This window comes from Dryobates pubescens, chromosome 22, assembly GCF_014839835.1.
Source record: "Dryobates pubescens isolate bDryPub1 chromosome 22, bDryPub1.pri, whole genome shotgun sequence".
Classification (NCBI taxonomy): Eukaryota; Metazoa; Chordata; class Aves; order Piciformes; family Picidae; genus Dryobates; species Dryobates pubescens.
Genome location: NC_071633.1, coordinates 5185263 through 5209854, shown reverse-complemented (window position 1 = coordinate 5209854; position 24592 = coordinate 5185263). Strand labels below are relative to the sequence as shown.

General features: G+C 42.5%; 1 protein-coding gene across 2 annotated transcripts in view; it reads right to left on the bottom strand.

The window, feature by feature from the left end:
• Positions 1-5684: 5684 nt before the first annotated feature.
• The window catches only part of GAS2 (growth arrest specific 2), an 83082-nt gene continuing 64174 nt past the window's right edge, over positions 5685-24592 (bottom strand). For both annotated transcript variants that reach the window (XM_054171663.1, XM_054171662.1), the window contains exon 8: positions 5685-7020. In XM_054171663.1, the coding sequence (XP_054027638.1) occupies positions 6802-7020 (219 nt within the window). In that variant the 3' untranslated portion in view covers positions 5685-6801. The remainder of the gene's footprint in view (positions 7021-24592) is intronic.

The window sequence follows — 24592 nt, the reverse complement described above, 5'->3', positions numbered from 1 at the left end:
TAGGCAGCACTTAACATTTGGTGGGTCACTTGGGATGTTTCAAACTTGATACATTCTTTGTGTCTTACTGCTCCCCCAAAACCATTAGGGGAAGAAACAAACATCAGTCTCCTTTCATCCAAAGCCCTGCTGTTATGACTACCTGGACCCACCAGAAGTGTGTGCCTGGATTAATCTCATGAAGGCTTCCATTAAAAGCCACTGAAATACCCTAATGAAGCAAATCAGAGTTCCTGTATCACCCACTGATGGTCCAGCACTGTCAAGATCAGAGGAGTTTCCAGTGGGAAGCAACTGTGCTGCTTATCCTTGCTAGGCAGCCTAAGATTAGTTCTGCTCTAGGTGCTGTGACCAGTAGAGGTGCTGTGCATGCCAGTAAGATTGCCACCCTGGCTGAGCACCTGCCCTGCTAAAACAGCTGGCTTGCTTCTGGCTGGCAGCATTTCAGGAAAGTGGGAGTAAAGGTCTGGAACTCCTCAGATAAGTGGACCTTGTATTTAAGGCATAATTGCTGCAGTGCAGCAGTACCATGGAAGAAAACTCCTCTCTACATTCTTTAAGGGAAAGCCAGATACATCTGTGCTTCCCACTAGTCCTTGTTTTGAAAGTCAAATTTATTCCTACAGCTAGAAAACACGTCAGAGCATTTGGGACTGTGTAGGTCAATGCTACAAACCTCTGATGGATAAAGCTACTTTTAAAAAGAGGTTTCAATACCATAGCCATCCAACTGCCCAGATGGCCAGCCTGGGCTCAATCTGGGTCAATAAAACCAACCAGAAGTGGCTTTAAGTTTTTTGAGAACACGGATTTCTGTTGAGAATGGAAGCAGAAAATGCTGCAGTTGGGTAGTACACAACTGAGAACTACCTGAAGTGGAAACACTAATGCTCAGAGCTATGTAGATTCAAGCTGCTCTCTGTAGAAATCAACACCTCCCCTCTTACCACTTAGAGCTACACCAAGGAAACATGAAATCCAGTAGGAACTTTGCCCTTGTTTCCCCAGTTCTAGATAGTTGCCTCCCCCCAGAGGCTGTTAAAACATACTCCTTCATGTAGAATATCTCAACAGCTGACATCTTGTTTGCTTTACAGCAGAACAACTGTACCTCTTCTTCACCTTCTGAAAGCATCCCCTTGCAGACCACTTGAAAAACCCAGCAGACAGAGCCCAGTGCTCAAAACATGAAATGCAAGGGTTGACTTGCAGTGACTGCACCAGCATGGTCTCTCTTGCAGAAACAGCAAATGAAGCCATCTGCTACTGCACCTTGTTAAAATACACAAATCATGACAGGGAGAGTGTGTTTGGGACAGAGCTCCCTGAGGTTTGGGAGGATGCAGAAGCTGCATCTCCACAAGTGTGGGGAGCACCACCAAGAGCCCTTAGGAAAACACATGACTTCAGCCTGTGGATTTGGCACAGTGACAGACTAAATTGTTGGGCCACAGCTCATCAGGCACAAGTGGTGCCAACAGCCAGACGAGGATGGAAAAACCTCTCCAGCCCCATAAATGTTCACGTGATAGCCTGTGTCTGTTTCACCTTATTTTAGATTCCTGACATACCACAGGCCAAGACAGCAGGAGACTCAAAGCCAAGAAAAAGCACTCTACCTCCTGCCCTGTCAGGTGCTGCCTATCAGCAGCCAGCAAAGCAGAACAAAACATTAAGCCCCAAAAGAACCAAACCCTTGGAAGCACCTCAAGGAGATGCTTCTGTAACACTGTGGGGTGGCAAACAGCTCATCTCCCTGATCTAAAATGCACACTTAAGACTCAACACTGAATTCATTCCAAGTGATAAGAAACTTGCTGTACCTTCCCACGCATATCTTGATGCATCCCTATTTCCCTCATCCCCATCAGCAGCCCCTGAACTAGTTTCCATAGCCTTTATGCATCCATCACTATGATGCTGTTAGAAAAAAAGGTGGCAACACAAAGGAAAGAGCAATTATCACTGCAATAGAAATATGGAAACCCCTCCCTATCCTCAATCAGTTATGCAAATAAACCTGCTTGGAAGAAAAAGACTCCAGGTGTGAAGAGCAAGATGCCAGAAGGTACCTCCTGTAATGAGCAGTACCAGATGTTACAGTTCCCTTTCCAAACTGTTTCTGAATTGCTTCCAGGCTGGTGACGTTTATTTGACATTATACAATATTAAGAGTTTTTAAAGTATTCTTGAGTCATTTAGCCATCTTCAGTTTTAGCACAGACACATACCCAGAGCCAGCAGGAGGTCTCATGGGGTTTCTCCTATCACCCAATAATGACTTCAAGAAGAGACTTTGAAACCCACCTGGACGCGTTCCTGTGTGACCTACTCTAAGTGAGCCTGCTCTGGCAGAGGGGTTGGACTCGATGCTCTTTCGAGGTCCTTCCCAGGCCCTAACATTCTGGGATGCTGTGCAACAGTTCAATTTTTATGACCTTCAGCCTCCTCAACACTCACATTCAGCTGAGTTACACAGCAGCAGAGCCAGCTAAAACCATTCCATGGCACTCTCCCTCACAATCATCCATCAAGGTTATTTCAACATCTCAGTATATCACCCCCTCCCTCCACACTCTCAGCAGACCCCTCCTCACTTGGGACCAGAGAAGAGCTGCACATCCTCCCTGTCGGTACTTCACCATTCAGTTAAGACTTCTGGAAACCTACACCAGATACCTTAACACCATCAATTCTGGCACAGGAACTTTAAGTATCATCAGAAACAACAGTTTTTCCTCTCCAGATACTTCTTCCATGAAGCTTGTTTTGCCCTCCTCACTGCAACAACAGCCACACCTCTTCCAACAAGAGCCTGCAGATCAGCTTTAGCTTTACAAATGAAACCTTCAGCTCCCAACAGACCTCTCCCCACTCCCGCATAACAACAGGGCACAGTACATGGAGCAAATAGCACAGATCAAACCAGCAATGCTTACCTTCTGAGCAACATTCTCCCAGCTCCTTCCTCTAGGGCCTCTTAGCTTGCTATGCCCCTTTCTTTAATGCTTAATTGATGCTTCTACTTCAATTTCCTCCTCTGCTGCCCACACCCACACCAGGTGCTTCAAATTCAGCTAATCCCAGCTGCAAGCCTTTTACAGAGATTAGGTGGTAGTGGCAACGCTTTAAAAAGTCCTTTACAGGTCCTGCATTCTCAAACTGGCCAAGCTGAAGTTTTAAGTCAGGAAATGGGGGCTTAGAAGATGTCTGAGTATATTAAATCAAAAAAGACTGTTTGGGTTGCTGCAGTCCAAGCACATAAAGCAGTTCATGCTGAATTTTGGATTTAGAATAGCTTGGAAAAGACCTTTGAGATCATCAAGTCCAACCTATCATCCAACACCATCTAATCAACTAAACCATGGCACCAGGTGCCTCATCCAGTCTCTTCTTAAACACCCCCAGTGATGGTGACTCCACCACCTCCCTGGGCAGCACATTCCCATGGCCAGTCTCTCTTTCTGTGAAGAACCTCTTCCTCACGTCCAGCCTAAACCTCCCCTGGTGCAGCTTGAGACTGTGTCCTCTTGTTCTGATGCTGGTTGCCTAGGAGAAGAGACCAACCCCCACCTGGCTACAACCTCCCTTCAGGTAGCTGTAGAGAGCAAGAAGGTCTCCTCTGAGCCTCCTTCAGGCTAAGCAACCCCAGCTCCCTCAGCCTCTCCTCATAGGGCTGTTCTCCAAACTCCTCCCGAGCTTTGTTGCCCTTCTCTGGACATATGTTTTACTGGGATTATTTTTTGTAGTTCAATATTAAAGTAAGCCTAAGAATACCATTTTTTTCATCTTTATATGCTTTTTGTTTCTTAACATGCCATTGATTTCTTAACATGCAAATATCTTAAACAACAGCCTTCCTAGCAATGTAAACTGATTCTTGGGTGAGGGAGATACAGCTATTTGTGGTTTTAAAAGTAATTATTATGTCAACATGGGCATCTGACACCTTCACAAGTGTTTTGATTTGTTGTTTTCCTTCTTTGTTTATTTGGAAACAGATCTCTCAGTGCATCTATTGAGATCATTGTTTACTTTATTTATTTATTTATAGCTATGTTGCTTTTTAAGAAGTGATGTTGCTTGTGGTCTGTTCTCCGCTCCCATAAGGGCTACAGATGCTGCTTCAGTGAGAACTAGGTCTTCCTATGGCTTTTCAAAGGATTTGCTGCTTCAGTAAGTGTTTAATCTTCCTAGAAACTGTCTCAAAATACAAATAAAAGGCAGCACTTTCTCTCTCTAAAACCACATTTGGAATCTTGCACTGCACCCAGGAACTATGAGCTGAGTGTACGTAGTGGGGATTTCTAGATGGTGAGGTAGGACAGTTCAGATGCAATGTGCTCATTTCAACCAGGTGTGGAAACATGACAGAAAATCTGGCCTTGCCTAGCCAGTGGATACTTTGATGTTAATTTTAAAAGCCACAGGAATGGATCATAAGGATGTAAGTTCTGGTGTCCCCATCGTAAGAAGGACACAGAGCGAGTCCAGAGGAGGGCCACAAAGATGCTCCAAGGGCTGGAGCACCTCTGCTGTGAGAATAGGCTAAGGGAACTGGGGATGTTCAGCCTGGAGAAGACCACGGGGTGACCTTAGAGCTGCCTTCCAATACCTGAAGGGATCCTATATGAAGGCTGCAGAGGGACTTTTCATGAGGGTGTCTAGAGACAAGACAAGGGGGAATGATTTGAAGCTGAGGGAGAGCAGGGTTAGACTGGATCTTAGGAAGAAGTTCTTCAGTATGAGGGTGGTGAGAGTCTGGAATAGGCTGCCCAGGGAGGTTGTGCATGCCTGCTCCCTGGGGGTGTTCAATGCCATATTGGTTGAGGCCTTGAGCAGCTGAGTCTAGTTGAGAGGTGACCCTGCCCATGGCCGGGGGGATTGGGGTAGATGATCTCTGAGGTCCCTTCCAACCTTAAGCCATTCTATCATTCTATGACATGATGTAAAACCCAACTTGCAAAAAATACTAAAAAATACCAGCTGGGACTTAAAAAAAAATAATTCAGGAATGCTTTGGATTTATTTCTTTTTCTTTTCTCTCCAAACTAAAATTATTTTTTAATAAAACCCAGGAGGCCTCAAGCACAGCCCTACAAGGAGAGGCTGAGGAAGCTGGGATTGTTTAGCCTGGAGAAAAGGAGGCTCAGGGGAGACCTTCTTGCTGTCTACAACTACCTGAAGGGAGGTTGTAGCCAGGTGGAGGTTGGTCTCTTCTCCCAGGCAACCACCACCAGAACAAGAGGACACAGTCTCAAGCTGCACCAGGAGAAGTTTAGGCTCAAGGTGAGGAGAAAGTTCTTCACAGAGTTGTTAGCCATTGGAATGGGCTGCCCAGGGAGGTGGTGGAGTCACCGTCTCTGGAGGTGTTCAAAAGGGGATTGGACGTGGCACTTGGTGCCATGGTTTAGTCATGAGGTCTTGGGTGACAGGTTGGACTTGATGATCTCTGAGGTCTCTTCCAACCTTGGTGATTCTGTGAATCTTCTGTCTGTAGTAAGTGAATGCTTGTCCTGATCACACTGGAGCTCATTTCTAGGTTAGTGAGCAGTATGGTATGTTGCAGGCAGCCAGTTGGTAGCAGTGAAGTGTGGGAACACAGATTACAAAGAGCAAAGAAGACTTTCCAAGTGTCTAAGTATTCTAAAAAATTTTATTTCCTTTTTAATGAAAGGACTGAGTTCTGCTCAAATTTATACAGTCAGTGAAATGTTCCTATAAAATGATTTTTCTAGGACATTACAAGGCACATAAATTATCAAATATAAACATAGAAAAGTAGCCAAAATAATGAACTAAGCCCCCATACGCCTTTAGCTATTTTAGAGGTGTGTGAATGATTTACAAGAAGGTGAATCACTTCACTGACAGGGTAATGAATATTTCACATTTGGCATGATCAGCAAAGCTGAAAATAAGGGGAAGGAAAAGCTCAGATTCAGGAACAGTGTTTTGTGACTCAGGAGGGACTAGCATTAGCATCTTTTGAAGCTCCTCCTCGGGTCAAAGGGCTGAGCATCTTTTATGGTTGCCCCTGTGGGTTGCAGTGTATCACCCCACTAGTCTACTGCTATTGTCTGGCAGAGGAAGGGGCAACCTCTCAACTTCCCCCTGCTTCTATATTGGGCAGTTGGTAAAAAAACAGGAAGGCTCTACATATGGATCTAGCACTGAGCATTGTCTTCAGCTTGAAAGAGTAGAAGGGGTGGGGGGTCTTTTTCTTGGGCTTTTTATGTTTTTTAAAGCAATCCCTTTGGGAAGTTGCTTGGCATGCAGTAAGCCTTTATATTCTACTGGCTAAGAAAATCTTGCAACCCATAAAAATACTCCATTTTCATTTCATTTCAAGAGGCATTACCAAATAATTTCCACAAAGGCTCATTTGCCACCTGCATATATATTTCTTACCTAGTCTAACAGTCAAGGCTTCAATGCAGTAAGATTTTCATACAAATATATTGTAGTGTGTATTTTCTTCCATTAACAGGATCTGCTCCTTTATGTAACTCTAAGAATACATTCAGGTATTAAAGAGTAATAATTTGGCTAAAAATATATATGTCTATTTCTTATCTGATTGCAGTAATTAGCCTAGCAAGGGTAATTTGCTATGAAAGATACAGTACTAGAAATAAATAGTTCTACAGTTCAAAAAGATCTTCAGAATGGGTTGCCATTTCCAGTCTGTCTTAAGTCTTCCAAAAATCCATTTTAAAGCAGAAACTAAATTTACTACACTTGAGAAAAAGAATTTGGACCTACGTACATATAGAGTCCCGAGCACATGAGAAGCTTATTTCACTTAATCTCCTTCTTGGTTTTGTAATGGGCAGAAACCACCAGATAATTGTCTGGATTCATGTCCCTGAGGGTTGGAGACTTGCTCTGGATTGGAGAAGTTTTCCCGTCCACTCGGGAGATCTGCAGCATTCGGCAGGGGTCGTGCTTCAGTAAGTAGCCTGCAAAAGTCTCCCATCCTCCTCCGACGCGAACCATCACGTGTTTGTTGTGCAGCATCTGCAATGACAGAGACAGGAAGAAAACCCAAAAGCTCTTGAGAGGGAACCATTCCCTGGGAATTCACTGGGGTTTTTTTTTTCCCTATTGGGGGGAAAAAAGAAAAGGCAGCTATGTTTAATTAAAAGTCACAGACATAGGTCAGTAGCCTGCTTTATAATAATAAAAGGGAAGGAAAAGAAATGGTAGAGTGGCTTCTGTCTGAATTTAATAAGGAAGCTGAAAAACTTGCAGTACAATGAGACTCTATTCAAAACTCAAGAGTTTCATGTTTGATGTAAACAATGCCACAATTCTTTCCAGCCCTGTAGCACGGATTGTTCCTGCTCTTCATGCATTTCAGATAAAGATGTTAGGGCACAAGAATGTTTTTCAGATTCATTTTGTGAAAATACATTACTAAAGACATCATTTAATACATCTTGGCAACTGCCTTTTCTTTATAGGGTAGGGATCTATATAAAAGCAGTAGTGAAGGGCAACCAACCAAACCAATCTCCTCTATCTCCTAAAATATCCACGTTATTTAAGAAAACAAAGGGCCATTTAGTTTCACAATTTAGCATTGCTGACATACATTCTACCTGAAACAGCCTAATGCTGCCATTAAATTAGCCTTGTGAGGGACATCAGAAATAATGCATCTGGAACTGTCTGGAGATATCTGAATTTACACTGAGTTGTGAAAGAAAATACAATTAGAGTCCCCAAGCTCTTACTGCTTTTGCTTGCTGCCTTTATTCCAGAAACATTAGAGCTTGGCCTACAAAGGAGTTTCAGGTTGAGGGATACCTAAGTGCCAAATTAGGTACCTGTCTCTGATGTATATCCTCCAGATCCACGCATTTTCCACCTAAACTCAAGTAAATGTTTTTGCCAAGCACCAATGGAACTTCTCCCATGCCTGCACCTGTGACTCCAGTTGGCAGTTTCACCAGTTTCTCTCCTCCAGTTCTCCACAGAGAACAGTCAAATAAATACCAGTGAGGTATCGTAAAGCAGCATATACTACAGAATCCACATCTTAAATCACACACTGAAGAATGCTTTGATTGGTACATCTCATGAAATGCAAAACATCACTGAGTGCCAGAAATTACAAACTGGCCCTGTAAAAAGCCTGCTAGAAGATGTTTAATGTAGGCTGGGTAATGACATTTGGATTTATGGCTGAAATGTGTGTATGGGCTCTTCTCCATGACCAAAACTCCTTCGAGACCTGACAGGATTTGCAGCTGAGCCTTACACGGCACACAAGGCTTTTGTGACAGCACAATTCAGGTTAGTACACATAGCATAGACAACTTAGTAGACATAGCATAGACAACAAAATAGAAATTGTTAAACACAATCACAGATGATAAAAGGCAAAGATGTAACTCCTAAAAAAAGCACCAAAAACAACCCAGCCAACAAACTGCCCACCCCAGCCTGAACATACATTGTTTGACTCCTGTTACACGAGGAGATAGATTCACCTGGAGTGAAGCATGGCAAGCTGTACAGCTTTTTGAAGTCTGAAAATCAGGGTAAGTTCATGAGGAATCAAACTCTCCATTTGAACAAGCAGCTGCAGATGAAATCTGGCTTGAAAGTTTTCATTTAAAATGTTTCAGTGCAAGGGAATTCATGTTTCTGCATTTTTTGGGTGTTACATGAAACTGTGGGGAGTCAATTCAGCTTTACAGGTACTGAAGGAGAAAAGTCCCTTCTGATCCATCCCAACGAGAGCACACTCCAGTGCTCTTAGTTGTATTAATTAAGAGTCCTGATACTCTTGCTCTGGGTTAGAGGAGCATTAGCCTCTGCAATAGCAGGTGAGGTTTTTCGCTAGATTTACAAGGGTATGAAAGCAGAATCAGACTCACACCTTTGGCAATCACACCTTTTCGTCTCAGGCTTTGTGCTTTAGTTTCAGGACTTCATTTTGAACTGGCAAAGGTTTGATCAGCCTTCAGCTGTACGGGATTTTAATTCTCTCTTTAGTCTGGACAATGTATTACGAAAGAAATGGCTTTTGCATCAAGTTTGAAAGCTGCAGGTCAGATGGTGACACAGCCTTGAGACTACAGACTCTAGAATCATAGAATCAATAAGGTTGGAAGAGACCTCAAAGATCATCAAGTCCAACCTGTCACCCAACACCTCATGACTAACTAAACCATGGCTTCAAGTGCCACATCCAATCCCCTCTTGAACACCTCCACGGATGAGGACTCCACCACCTCCCTAAGCAGCACATTCCAATGGCAAATTTCTCTTTCTGGGAAGAACTTTCTCTTCACTTCCAGCCTAAACCTCCCCTGGCACAGCTTGAGACTGTGTCCTCTTGTTCTGGTGCTCGTTGCCTGGGAGAAGAGCCCAACCCCCACCTGGCTACATCCTCTCTTCAGGGCGTTGTAGAGAGCAATAAGGTCTCCCCTGAGCCTCCTGTTCAATCATAGAATGGTTTGGGCTGAAAGGGACCTTAAAGATTGCCTAGTTCCAACCCCCCTGTTTTGGGCAGGGACACCTTCCATTAGCCCAGCTTTCTCCTCTTTAAATGCTAAAAAACAAAAGCTTTTAAAAAATGTCCCCAAAGCTTTTCACATGAAACCATTTTAAGCAGAGCTTTGGTCCACTACACCGTGTGGGAAGGAGTTAACTTGCTGAATTTCAGCTTCCACACATTGTCACAGGGGGTTTCACGTTCCAAGAGCAGTTAGTATCTGGACTTTTGATTAAGAGTTAGGAATGGAAAGTTAGCAAAAAGTATATTTGGTTCCATTTCCCATAGGGACTACTGTGCAGACAAATAAAACCTACTGCTGGTATGTTATTTCCTGTTGCTCAGGTTCAATGTACATCTTCTGTCTTTCCTCTCTTTTCTCTTTCTCTTTATTATGCTATGATAAAATTAATTGAATATGTGCTTTCTGTAGAGACTGAGTCTTCCTGCAGCCTAAACAGAGTCATTGTCCATGCTGTGCTGTGTCACAAATGCATCATTTTACTCCTATGGCCACATTTTGATGCTGCTAACACCAGCATACATCCAGCATAATTCTGCCAGTTTCACAATTGCCCCAGGTTCACAGAAGTATAAAGGATTTATCTCCAAGAAGAGGGAGGGGGGAGGGGAAAGTAATAATTTGCTCTCCTTTCTAACTGAAAAAGTCATTTCCTCCCCAACATTCTTCAGCTCAAAATGAGACTTTTGAGATTTTTATGCTTTTGCATTGCATGAGATCTCTGAGAAAGAAAAAGTTGGATTCTGCCATAATAGAAGTTCATTGTCAGTTACCAAGGTAAATAAATTTATGGTGTACATGTATTTTCACACCCTTCTCTGCCCAGTTGAAGCAGAGCAAACCCTTGCTGCAAAATAAAATCCAACATATGTTTATGATTGCCATAAATCTTCATTATTTCAGTTGTGTCTGAAGCAGGGCTGTCACTAAAGCTGTTCCCTCTAGAATCTGTGCTGTAGTTGAATCTAGGGTGAAGCAAGCATATGAGGAAACAGATGACTAGACAATAGCACCAGAGGGGGGAGAGTTACAGATTGTTTTGGTATGCGCTGAGCCTGTGTCAAGGGATAACATGAAAAACAGGCAACAAAAATTATGTGAGCTAAGGTGTCGCTGTGTGGGACTTTGGCACCGAACTGAAATATAGCCTAAACAGCTCTGGGTTTCACTGAAGTAAGTTCAGAGAGCTTTATGGTTGATTAAAGAGGTATGAGGCTGTATGTAAAGATAAGAAGCTCATGTACAAAAAAGCTCATGAACAAAAAACCCTGTTCTGTTTCCCAGGAACTGAAAATCTGGCCCACTGTTGTTATTCTTCAGATTACATTCTAACTTTCTTAAAGAGTATTTCAGGGAGAGGAGAAGGAATTGCACACTATGGATATGACAAAAGCCAACAGACAGAATTCTACTGCCTTGAAAAGAACTTGGGCTTGTCTCTGGAAGCCAAACCTAAAGCAAACCACAGCCTGGGGTCAGTTGGTGTGAATTTAGGCTAATTTCAGAAACAATGCAAGATACCTACTCAGAGAATATGGACCACAGTATCCAAAGGTGTTTGGCAAAATAACACTGTGCATCACACCTGTGGCTGTGCAAAGGCAGTTTTGCACTCCACAGGTGAGATGTTAATGAGATTGGGAAGGAGAAGAATTCAACACATTTCAGTGAATTTTCACTGCATATGAGTGATTTGGACTCACTGTCATCAGCAGATAGAACCCTTGTTTCTCCTGTCTTAGCATACAGGGGACCTAGTCTGAAGCCCTGAGAAAGGCTCTGTGAAAGACTGGCAACGTGCAGAGAAGCCTGTCTAGCTGCATGCCTTCACAGTAGCTCTGATGATAGTTGTTCAACATCCCTAACAGTCACCAGAACACATAAAAGTTCATGTTAACAGGTAGTGCTAACAGTCCACTCAAAACAGGTGATGACTTGGGGCTGGCCAAGAACAGGACACTGGAGACACATGAAGGGGCCTCTCATTGGTCTGACAAAGGCCTGATAATTGGTCTGAAAAGGAGTTTGATAAAACAAAAATATGCAAGAAACAAGACAGATACACAACATGGGGTACTGGTTGATAGTAGGCTGAACAGGAGCCAGCAGTGTGCCCAGGTGGCCAAGAAGGCCAATGGCATCCTGGCCTGGATCAGGAACAGTGTGGCCAGCTGGAGCAGGGTGGTCATTCTTCCCTGTACTCAGCACTGGTCAGGCCACACTTTGAGTCCTGTGTCCAGCTCTGGGCCCCTCAGTTTAGGAAAGATGTTGACTTGCTTGAACATGTCCAGAGAAGGGCAACAAAGCTGGTGAGGGATTTGGAGCACAGCCCTGTGAGGAGAGGCTGAGGGAGCTGGGGTTGCTTAGCCTGGAGAAAAGGAGGCTCAGAGGAGACTTTATTGCTGTCTACAACTCCCTAAAGGGAGGTTGTAGCCAGGTGGAGGCTGGTCTTCTTCTCCCACCAACAGAACAAGAGGACACAGTCTCAAGCTGCACCGGGGAGGTTTAGGCTGGATGTTAGGAAGAAGTTCTTCCCAGAAAGAGAGATTGGCCATTGGAATGTGCTGCCCAGGGAGGTGGTGGAGTCCCCATTACTGGAGGTGTTTAAGAAGAGACTGGATTGGAGGCATTTGGTGCCATGGTTTAGTTGATTAGATGGTGTTGGGTTGGACTTGATGATCTTGAAGGTCTTTTCCAACCTGGTAATTCTATCCTGTTCTATGTGCTGCAAGTGGCTGGCTTCTGATGGGGCAACACAGCAGGAGACTGAAGGTAGGGTTTCTGTTTGTTCCAGGGAGGTTTTGAGGAGAACTGACATGAGCATGTGCCTTGCAGAAGAGGGAAAGAGCTGCAGTGCTGCCCTGTGGATCATGGATTAGCGGTAATTCACCATGATGTTTAGCAACCTCCTATTTCCATAACTGTCTTTGTCACTATGTTGACAGTTTGTTTCCAGTACATGCCCATGCAGTAAATGCAGCAGTAGGTGGTAGCAGCTGTTTGCACCGAGTCTTCCAAATGCATTCAAAGGGGGCAGTGCATTTTCAGAAATCTGCAGGTAACTTGCTAATGTGCAGATTTTCTACTTTCCTGAGAAGTGAATGACCTGAAAACACCACCAGGAATGTGTAATAGTCTCCTGATGAATTGCTGCAAGACAGGTAATTGCCTTGTTAGCAGACATTATGCAGCTTCACCTCTGGATTTCATTGTAAAATTGAAAGCAGAATCGTGGAGAACCATCAGATTTCAATACCAGTCAGGTAAGATACAGATAACATTCCTACTTTAAAAAGTTTACAGCCACTGCATCATACAATTTGTAAGAGTCATGGCTGCTGCTCTGTACATAGAGTTCACCCTCACGGACACAAGGGCTGGTGGGAGCCATTAACAGAATCACAAAATGGTAGTGGTTGAAAGGGACCTCTGGGGATCATTCTCAAGAGGATATGGAAGGAAACCAATTTCTAGCTGGAAAGTCAGAAAGCTTCTCTCCAAGTCTTCTTTTTCTTGGCTTTCATTCTCCTTTTGCCATTGAACTTGTGTGTTGTCTTTTTGGAGAAAAGATTGAGTCAGATCAAACATAAAGCTTGTTTCAGACTTTAAAGACCTCACTTGTGTGCCTAAATGGACATCTAAGGAATTCAAATTAAACCTCAACTCTACAAAACTGGAAAAGTGCAAATTATGTAGCCAATTCAGATATTAATTATTCATCCAAACTGAAGTAATCTACTTGCACTATATTAATGTGTGTTTTGGCAGGAAACAGTGTATTAGTCCCTTCCAACCTGCATTATCCCAGCTGTAGTAAGGGGGGAAGAGACTTTAAAGAAATCTCTCCCCACTTTGTCATCCCTCATTAAGTCACATGTTACCTGGCCCCCCCTCCTGCTACAGGATTATACAAAACTGTTTTGGATTATGTCTGCTAGTTTTGTATCACTCAGTCATTCTGTATGGATTCATTTAGGGACCCCCACTGAGTTTCTAAATGCAGTGTCATTCTGAAACCCCAATAAAGCAGCCTACATTTCCCCTCTCTGCAGACACCATGTGATAATGACATGAAAAATGGACAGCTCGCTGGATTAACATGTCCCTCTCGCTTTTAAGGATTTATGCATAGTAAATCACAGGAAATTAATCTCTCTTAGATGAAAAAAAGCGTTATAAGAAAGCTCTGCTTGCGAAGAAAATATGTTAGAGGGGGAGAAAAAAGAAAAAAAGATGTTAGAGAAAAGAAGACACCAGGGAGGCCTTAGAGCTGCCTTCCAATACCTGAAGGGATCCTACAGGAAGGCTGCAGAGGAACTTTTCATAAGGGTGTCTAGCAAGAGGATAAAGAGGAATGGCTTTAAGTTGAGGAAGAGGAGGTTTAGACTGGATCTGAGAAGAAGTTTTTCAGTATGAGGGTGGTGAGATTCTGGAACAGGTTACTCAGGGAGGTTGTGGATGCCTCCTCCCTGGAGGTGTTCACAGCCAGGGTGGACAAGACTTTGAGCAGCCAAGTCTGGTTGAGAGGCATCCTTGCCCATGGCAGGGGGTCTGGAGTAGATGATCTCTGAGGTCCCTTCCAAACTAAGCCATGCTTTGATTAAAAATGCAGGCTAAGTGCTTGCCACAATATTTCCAGCAGTGCTGCAGTTGGATTTTGTAATTAAGACACTTTCTGAATGACAAAGAAGTTTACTTTATTGTCTTGAGCTGTATCAAACACATCAACAGGTATCCAGTCAGTTTACTGAAATGATTTCTTACACTAAGTTGTATAAAGAAAGAATGGGATGGAATGATACTTTGGAAATGTTTTATAGGCTTCATTGGTTCAAGTCAATATTCCTGAAACAAATCAAATTCAAACATTCCTGGTTTTACAGTAAATATTAAAGGTGGAAAATAAACCAGAATGGAGGCATTCATCAGAATCCTTAAATCTCTATTTTTGGCCAAAGTAACTTTTATTGCTTTGTGCCAAGTGATATTTGTCACTGAACAGGGAGCTCAGTTTTCAAGTAGAACCTAATAAAGTTCTCAACCACTTCAGCAACAGCACCACACTTACATTCTCCACCTCTACTGACTGACATACAGGCTGGGGTGGACTAAAAGAAGTTAAAGACTTAAACAAGTGATACAAAAAAGGGTATTAGTATAGCCCCAGCTGAAATGATTTTCAGTGGCTGCTGATACACAGAAAGCCTGATAGATTTGCCAGGTGAGGCAGCCATAGAGTTTCACTTTCAAAGCATATATAGACCAGGCCTTACATTAAATATCCATTAGAAGCCTCCTCCAGAAGACTCCTGAGTCATTTTTTCCAAGGTTGTTTCAGATCAAAAGAGCAGCAGGCTTTGTGTATGCAAATACAAAAGAAATCCAAATATAATCATTTGCATGTGTAAATACCTCCAAGGCAATTTAAACATGAGGTGTGTGAAACAGAAAATGGCAGCTGTAAATATCTGTTGTTCTCCTTTCCACTATTTGGCTATCCCTTCACTTTCAGCAACACTCCTTTCCATGAAAAATTTAAGCAAAGAGAGGGCACATAGAGCTGACATCAAATGAGAACAACTTTGCCTCTTGGGACTCAGTTTCTTTTCAAGTCTCCTTTATTCCATTTGCAAGTTCCTGCTAGAGGATCTTTGGGCCTCATTTGAGACTTCCACCTCACAACTTTTCAACTTATTTTTCCAATACTTCCTCAAGTTGTTTTAATACCTTATCAGTCAAAACTCTTTCATTACAGTGCTTATGAAACACTATTATAAGATGCCACATTTTCAGCGCAGGGCTGATGATGCAACTGGGAACTGAAGACATCTGTATCTTGCTGAAGACAGAGGCACAAAAATACATGTCTAGTTATTTCACTGAATCAGACTGCTGCAGCTCAGAAAGGCTTCATATATTAACATATCTTGGTGGTATCACCTGTATTACCTGGACACCTGGTGAAGAAAGTTAAAATGCTCTAACACTGCCTAAAGTGACATATAATTCATACATGATTTCATACAGGAATTTCCTCCACTGGTTCAGCTCTGGATTGAACACAGCCTCATTTGCAGACCTCTAGATTGTGATGGAACAGGATTTAGCCACTTTTCACATACCTGAAAAAGCCATAAATTGGCTTAGAGGGTGAAACCACAGCCACGTAAATGCTGTACAGCATAGACATTTTAGGGTCAACATCCTGTTGACCTCCAGAGGTGAAGAAAGTTACAAAGGTGCATAAAACATTTTTACAGAGGGGAAGCACTGGGGAAGGTCAAATTGAAGTCCTGTCTGTGGCACCAATAATGCACTTAATGAAGCTGAAGTCTTTATTTCTGTTTTCAGAATATAGCAGACTCATTGAAATGATTACCCAATGTATTCCTGTCTAACTAACTGAAATCAAGACACAGCTTTGGATGTGTACTGATATAAGCAACAGGAGGGTTTGGACATTTTGGATTCTCACTCTTGAGAATCTCACACTTTCCTTCAGACCTTACTTTTAGTTTCTGCCTGACACAATTGATAGAATTTGGGAGTAGTACACATTTGGTGTCTAATTAATGCTAGACCTCTGTTGCTGTTTGAAACAAGCATCCTGCGTAGGCAAGCACTTTGTGTGCGAGAAATGACTCAGTTGCAGACAGAAGTAAGCATACTTGATTATTCATTAAGAGACAAGCTAATATCTGACAAGTGGAGGCTTTTATTTCTTGGACAAGGAGGAATATTGTCAAGGACAATTAGATGTGGAAGTCATGTTCGGAACAGCATTTGCAAGCACAGGAGTTGTGCACTGCCAATCACATTGGGTGAGACCCTGCACCTAGTCGACTATGACAGCAGTGAGGGTGACACTTTCTTATTGCTTCCCCTCCATCCATTTCTGTGGGAGCTAGCCACAAAACAGAGCTATTCCCTGCCAACTGAAATGTAGGGCAGTTAACAGAAACCTAGTTGCTTCCAGCTACAGCACTGAAGAAGTATGAAGAATATAAGTAATAAGAAGTATTTTATGCAATGCTCAGTGGAAGAGATGACATGGCAAACAGATTAAATACAGGCAAAGAAATCAGGTGGAGTGTATGAGGTTAAGTGAAAGAGAAAGCATAAACTGGCAAATGCTGTCTCTGGATGGAGGCATGGAAAACCAGATGTATTAAGATCAAGAAGTGGGAAGAGGGAAGACTGCCTTTCAGAACATTTATTTTTTTTCCAAAACCAACCATGAGGCTGCCAAAATAAATCTATGAGTGATTGCTTAAAAAGAAGCAATCTTCATTCTTACCTTTGAATAAATAAAGACATGTAATTAACTGTTTTTCTTAATTGCAGATGGTTAATGTTTCTATTCGCATTTTGAGCCTTGGAAAAACGCTCTTCAAATAGCTAAGGGGACAGTTGTGTCTCACTTTCTAAGGTAGGTTTTTACCCCTCAAGGAATACCACTGACATCATATCTTGGAACAGTGAAATGCCGTGCAGAATAAGAGAGAGGCAAAATCTAACGTGAGATAAAAACATGAGTTCTCCTTGTAAACAGTGCAGAAAGTCAAAACAGAAACCTCTCTAAGCACAATTGTACCCAGACTATCAAGATTCTCACTATTTACATTCCTTTAAGGATATTAAGTCATTTGCAGAGTGTCTTGGTGCACGGTGATCATCCGTTTAGATTTTGCCCCTGAATTCAGCCAACCTGGGATTTCACCAGGCACATGTGCGTGGGCTGCATGCAAGCACGCTCATGTTACAGCACTGCAGAAGTACAGCAAAGTGTTCTTTTGAACCCTAAAGTGCCATCTGTTTTCTAGCTATTTTCTCAAGACTCATTCTGCCTTTCCTAATTTCCAAATAAAAGAATTTCCCACGAGCAAATAAAAACCAAACACCTTCACCTACAGAATTCTTCCACTTCTTGCCTGTGGAAATGATGTGCGTGTGATAGGTGACAAAGACATGTTGTAAGTCTAGCACAGGCTGACGTGACTTATCACATAGAATCAACCAGGTTGGAAAAGACCTCAGAGATCATCAAGTCCAACCTATTACCTAATACCTAACACCTCCTGACAACTAAACCATGGCTTCAAGGGCCACATCCAATCCTTTTTTAACACCTCTAGGGACGGGGACTTCACCACATGCATCCAACTCCAGCAACCTGCAGAACTCCCTTACTGTGCCTGGATTTTATTAATTTTTTTTTTTAACATTCCAAATTGCTTCAAAAAGCTACTCTGAAGTGTATGCAAGATTAATGGAGAAGCTGGAGTTCAAATGTGAAATGTGTTTCTTACATTGTGCATCCATATCGCAAGATTAAAAACCTAGTCAGCAAGGAGGGGGCATGATAGCATCAGCTACCACTTATCACAAAGGAAAAATGATGACAAAGAATGGGAGCACACTCATCTGCTCATTGAAGAGTCTCTCAAGGGCATCACTCTTCTTTGTTTCTGAGAAATAAATGAGAATGGTATGCCTAGAGCCATCACAATACAATTCAATTGCTTAGCACAGTCTATGGGGGGAAAAAAACCAAGCAATAATCAAAGGATTAAACCCACCAAACACATCAGGATTGCAATTACAAAGGAAATCACAAGGAGGCAGACAGACACCACAATCAATTACATGTATAAGAAAAAGGAAACAGTACGTTCTGGACAAGTGAAGACCTCAGGAAGGATAGTTAGAACTTTTTCACTTGCTTCTGTCACGAAAACTACTGGAAACTAAAAATTTCCAGACACTTTAGCAGATTACAAGGAACTGGAAGCCCTGTATTTTATTATCGAATCATAGAATGGTGTAGGCTGGAAAAGACCTCCAAGATCAAATCCAACCATTAAGCTAACTCTACCAAATCTGCTGCTAAATCATGTCCCTAAGCACCACATCGACAGTAAACTGTGAATGTAATTGGTCTGGACGTACGTCAAGCCACCTACATGTGCCTGAAGATGCAACAACTGTACAGGGCACAGTTTCAAGGCACACTAGGGCCTCTATCTCACTGTGACTGCAGCTTATTAAATTAATTAATCAACACAGAAACACAAAAGAACACCATCAAAATGATGCATAGCAAGGTTTAAAGATTTAAAACCGGGGAAGCCCCAGCCTTGTGACTACACCGGCTGGCCTGGGGAGATCATGTGCCAAACCCCAGCCATGATTCAAGAGGAGCTGCAATATGCTTACAATCCATTTCCTCCTGTGCCAAAGAACTAATGGTCTTTTAAAAAAGCTTTTTAAAGCAACACAATATACCAGCCAGACACAAAGCCATTTGCCCTTGGTTGCTTAGTGATCCTAGAATAGAGATGTAAAGAAATTCATTTGGCCTTTATTCTGACTAATTCAAAAGGTTGCACGCTATGGTATAGTGTTATCCTTAAATATATTTAACAATATGGTCTCTTAGAAGGAAATTATTCCTTATATTATCCTCTCTGAAAAAAAAAAGACTCATTAAATTATGGCTTCATGGAGGATATTGCTTACAAAATCTCTTCTACTAGCAACAGGAGTTAGTAAACACTTCTGAGGTACACTTATGGTGTTTAAGGATGTGTTACATTTCAATAATGCAATTGACTAATTTTTCTTCTGTCTTCCTCTACAGGATGTTTGTTGTTTTTTCCTTCACTTTCCACAACCCACAAGCTTTAGAGAAATCTGCTCTCTGCAGTATAGGTGAGAAAAAAATTAAACCACCTAAGAATGGAAACACAAAGGCACAAGTACAGAAACAGAGAAGGGCACGAACACTCTGTCTGCAAGTGCCCCATGGCAATCCAGCACTGGAAAGGAGGAGAAAACAGGGAACTGTTCTCACCTGTCTCCTACTTATCTGGTATTCTGCAGCCAGAATATTCCTCAAATAGGTACAATATAATTTTAGTACCAGCCCAGTAGGGACTATTGCTTAACATTTACCTTAAGGTGAAAGAACGCAGGCAAACACTTAATTGTGGAGTAGTTGACATGTTACTAACACACACTGTAAAAGTAATGTGGTTAATTTGCCCAAAAATCTAGGTAGCAAAATCTAGCTCTATGGAGAGGCAAATTAATTCCCAATATACTGAAACAGATCTTCTAGTCTGAATCTCTTCCAAAAAGTTCTGAGTCATGGAATGAAGTCTTGGCCTGCAGTTGCTTTCCCCCACAGTGTAATGTAGCAGGAGCTGCAATCCCATATCCTCCTACTCCTGCTTTCTCTAGTAGGAACGTTTCCACCACTCCACACTCCATCTCCCTCTCCTGATGAGTTGCAGGACAGCCACACATTGCATTAAGCACCTTACACCCCCACTCCTTATAGTATGCAGTAAGGGACTGTGGGCTCCAGACCAATGCCATTCCTGCCCCATCCAGGTATGCCAAAGATCCTGGACAAAAGAGCAAATAATGGACAGGATAATTAAAAAGTGAAAAACACCCTACACTTCCCCCCAGCCCTTGAACATATACAGTTCCACCACTACAACTCCAACTAGATATCTTTTTTTCCTTCTGAAAAACACTCTCCTAGATTCTTAAGCCTTGTAGGCAGACCACAGCAAGGCAAAAAACCCACAAGCTGACCATGTAAGATGAATATGTCTATAATCTCCTCTATTATTTGTCATGTATGTAGTAAACATGGTAGTTAACAACTGATACTTCATAGTAATTATACTGACTATCAGTATACTATACACTCATTCTGACAGCTATTTTGGATTAATTTCAGTTGAGGTTTATGCTGTACAGCAGTCATCTTGAAAAATACATCATGTGTATTTAATGCCAGGATTCTCTAAGATACTTCAGAAGAGCTGTGCAAAACACAAGTAGCCCAAGATACTGGCTTGACCACCTACAGAGTGCTTCAGATTCCTTGTTTTGTGCCTCTTAGTTATGCTGTAAACCTAAGCCCATGTGGATAGGTGAGATCTAATAGACAACACAAAAGTCTCAAAAGATTTGTTTTCCACAGTTCAGGGCAACACCAAAATTGTGAAAACAGTCACAGATGCAGAGGTTTGGAAACTGTGCCTCCAACCTCCAGCCCCTGTTTTTCCAATCAGCAGAACTACATGCTCAACCAAGAAAATTACATTTGGAACCTATCTGGAGACAGATTATTTAATTAGGTCTTGCTTGAATTAAGACTAGAGATAACTCTTTTAAATGAAAGGGTCTGAAATAAACTGTTTTAGCACCATGGGCTTCAAAAACGTCTTCTAATTTACACTGGGGTAATGAGGGGAGCATAATTTCAATAATATTTATACTTAGGCTTAATTTCCTTTAAACAGTACAAAGCATCCCCTCAAAGTTTGCAAAATGATGTGAGTGTGAGTCTGTGGGGTGTGATGTTACGAGGTTGGAATGAAATGATGTCACTGCAGATCTATGAAAGCAACATTGTAAGTAATGAACCAAAGCTACACTAATGTGTTAAAAAATGGTGAAAAAAGTCTGTGTGGAATGAACAACTTTGAATCGAGTTAAGACATTACAGATCATCAGTCTTGACAACAGACTCAAGTGGATATATATTTGGCAACCTACAGTGTATTACTTAAACCCTAATCCACCATAAGTCACAGCACCACAGAATATATTTGGTTGGAAGAGATCTTCAAGCTCACCCAGTCCAACCTTCAGCCCAGCACTGAAGGGTGAACATTAAACCATGTCCCTAAGTGCCAGGTCCACACACCACTCAAACACCTCCAGGGATGGTGACTCCAGCACTTCCCTGGGCTGATCATTCCAATGTTTGAGAACCCTCTCTGGGAAGAAATATTTCCTAATATCCAGCCTAAACCTCCCCTTGAGCAGCTTGAAACCATTTCCTCCGGTCCTGTCGCTTGCCACCAAGAAGAGGCTGCCCTCTCCTCACTCCAAACTCCTTTCAGGCAGCTGTAGAGAGTGAGAGTCTCCCATCAGCATCCTCTTCTCTAGACTGAACCACCCCCAGCCCCTTCAGCCCCTCCTTGTATGCCAGGTGCTCCAGGCCCTTCACCAGCCTTGTTGCCCTTCTCTGGACAAGCTCCAGCACCGCAGTGCCTTCCTATAGTGAGGGGCCCAGAACTGAACACAGTATTGCCTCACCAGTGCCGAGTACAGGGGGATGATCACTGCCCTCTTCCTGCTGGCCACAGTGTTTCTAATACAAGCCAGGATGCCATTTGCTTTCTTGGCAACCTGGGCACACTGCTGACTCACATTCAGCCAACTATCAACCAGTACCCCCAGGTTCCTCTCCAAGTTGCAGCTTTCCAACCATACATCCCCAAGGCTTACCATGGGGTTCAACTGACTGCCGTTTGCATGGAAGTTTGTGAGCCAAATTTGGTCAGAGTATAAACAACAGTGGAAATTACATACCAGCTGCAACAACTGGAGAAGAGGCTGGAGGATTTAATCTAGCTCAGCAAGTGGACAGCATTTACTTCTGATGCAATATGAAAGCAGGAAATCCACATCTGGTCACTCTCCCAGCTTCTAAAAACAGCCATCCAAATGCAAATCCTTGATTTGCCTTGATGAGGGTAGCATAAGCACAAGTTAACATATATCAACATGGCTGCAGGATATTTTCACTGTTGCCAACATTTCTCGTTCCACCTTTTTCCTTTCTTTCTGGGATCAGATTAGCATTTGCAGTCGTCCTGTTTCAAATTTCCAGTGCATTTGAACCTAAACCGGCCTTGCTCTTGAAATTACAGTGCCATAAATGAGGGATCTGCGTTTCAGCTTACAAAATGTATGGGTTTTACATCTTGAAGTCGTGTACCTCATTTCACACACACACAGAGCTACTTTGTCACAGTCATTACACCCATTTTTGGACCTTCTTACCAGCAACCCAGTCTTTCACTATTACTCCATCCATACAGAACATAACTGAACACACAAATTGCAGTGATTTCAGTTCTCAGGAACATCAACAGATCTTTTTAGTGTTCTAAGCTATACACATGTGAATCAGCTGAGAGTTTTGTTTTTTTTCAATCAGGCATTTATTTTAAATCAATTTAGCCCAAAGTGAAATTCAGCTGAAATCAGTCTCATCTAGTCTGATGTGTAATGCCCTGTACTCAGCACTAGTAAGGCCACACCTTGAGTACTGTGTCCAGTTTGGGGCCCCTCAGTTTAGGAAAGATGTTAACTTGCTGGAATATGTCCAGAGAAGGGCAACAAAGCTGGGGAGGGCTTTGGAGAACAAGCCCTGTGAGGAGAGGCTGAGGGAGCTGGGATTGCTTAACCTGGAGAAGAGGAGGCTCAGCGGAGACCTTATTGCTCTCTACAACTCCCTGAAGGGAGGTTGTAGCCACGTGGGGGTTGGTCTCTTCTCCCAGGCAACCAGCATCAGAAGAAGAGGACACAGTCTCAAGCTGCACCAGGGGAGGTTTAGGCTGGATGTTAGGAAGAAGTTCTTCCCAGAAAGAGAGATTGGCCATTGGAATGTGCTGCCCAGGGAGATGGTGGAGTCACCACCACTGGAGGTGTTTATGAAGAGACTTATTAGGGTGCTTGGTGCCATGGTTTTGTTGATTAGTGTTGGATGATAGATTGGACTTGGTGATCTCAAAGGTCTCTTCCAGCCTGGTTAATTCTGTTCTATTCTCGTCTTTTTTTTGTTCTGACACATGACGGACATGAAACTGCCAAGATTTCCCAGTCTGGTAAATTTGGATGATAAAAGAAAATGCTGGATTTGTTCTCCTCAGCTCTACTTTACAGCATATCTGATGTTAACTTTGTGCCTAATCCTCCCTTTTCCACAGGACAGATCCAGGAAAAAATCATGGTAATCCTATCACTTGTGCTCAGCAGAATTCCAAGTTTATCTTTGGAACGTGTTCTAGGACGGTTTACTGTACTGTATTATCATGACACTCATGAGTGGCTGACCAGGTGCCAAGCTCTGAAAGCTGTTAAAGTGCTGTGAGTGCTACCAAAAAAACCCCCAAACCAGTTCCTTGGTGTGGAAATCAAGATAAAGAATTGGTGGAATCAAGAGGAGAAGAATCAGACTTAGAGTGCACAGCTTTTGCACCTACTGCTCCTTTTCTTTGGGATATTTAATAATTTTAGAACTCTGACCACTCTCTTGACACAGGAATGAATTATTTAAAGTTAGTATTAGTAATTTAGTCTAGTTTTGATAGCTGCCAGCTGTAACCTGACGGCACGTCGATTTAGTCACATGGAAATCCCCTGCTGTATATATTCGAGGATGTTGGATCTCTTTGCACTCATCAGTTTTATATCTTTCCACAAATACCAGAAGAAAGATCTTTTTAGGTTCTGGCAAAGATCTTGGAATGGGAAAGTGTGCTAGTTGCCAAAAAGGCACTGATTACTGTAACAGAGTAGCCTGGAGTTTCTATCCTTTTCCTTTTAATATGTAAACTTGTTTCTGATTTAGAGCTGACTCTCCTGGCAAAGGTGTTTTCCTCAGTGCTAGTTTATGTATAGCTAGACTCTTTGTGACTCTCTTGGTTTAGAATGCACAAACTCATTTTCACTTACTCTGAGCACAAATAAAATTTATACCATTTGGTCCTGCATTGCAGGAGACTGAGTGTGTACACACAAGACAGGAACAGAAAGAGCTTGTATGCTTTTTAATCGTGCCTTCAATAGCAGGAACCATGGAAAACTCTAACAAAAGGAAGAACTACCTTTAGCCAAATGCAGTATGCAAGGACACCTGGATAATTCAGTACTGTCAGCATAATAGAGTCTCCTTTGACAATGCTCCAATACAGAATTCAATGACTGTTTACAAGATGACCTTGCACAATTATGACTTATTTCTATGACTGTGGAGGGGACTCTTTGGGGTGGGTTTGGAGGTTTTTGCTCTGTTTTTTTTGGTTTTTCCATTAAGGTGATGCTCCAGTAAAGCCTGAAAATGCTATGGAAATATCCTTGGCTGAAATGCCTTCTCAAATATTCTTTCCCATCCATTGCTGCTACATCTGAACCGTGAGCTCAAAAGAGTTCCTGTGTTCCACACCTGTTATCATGTGCCCTGGCCA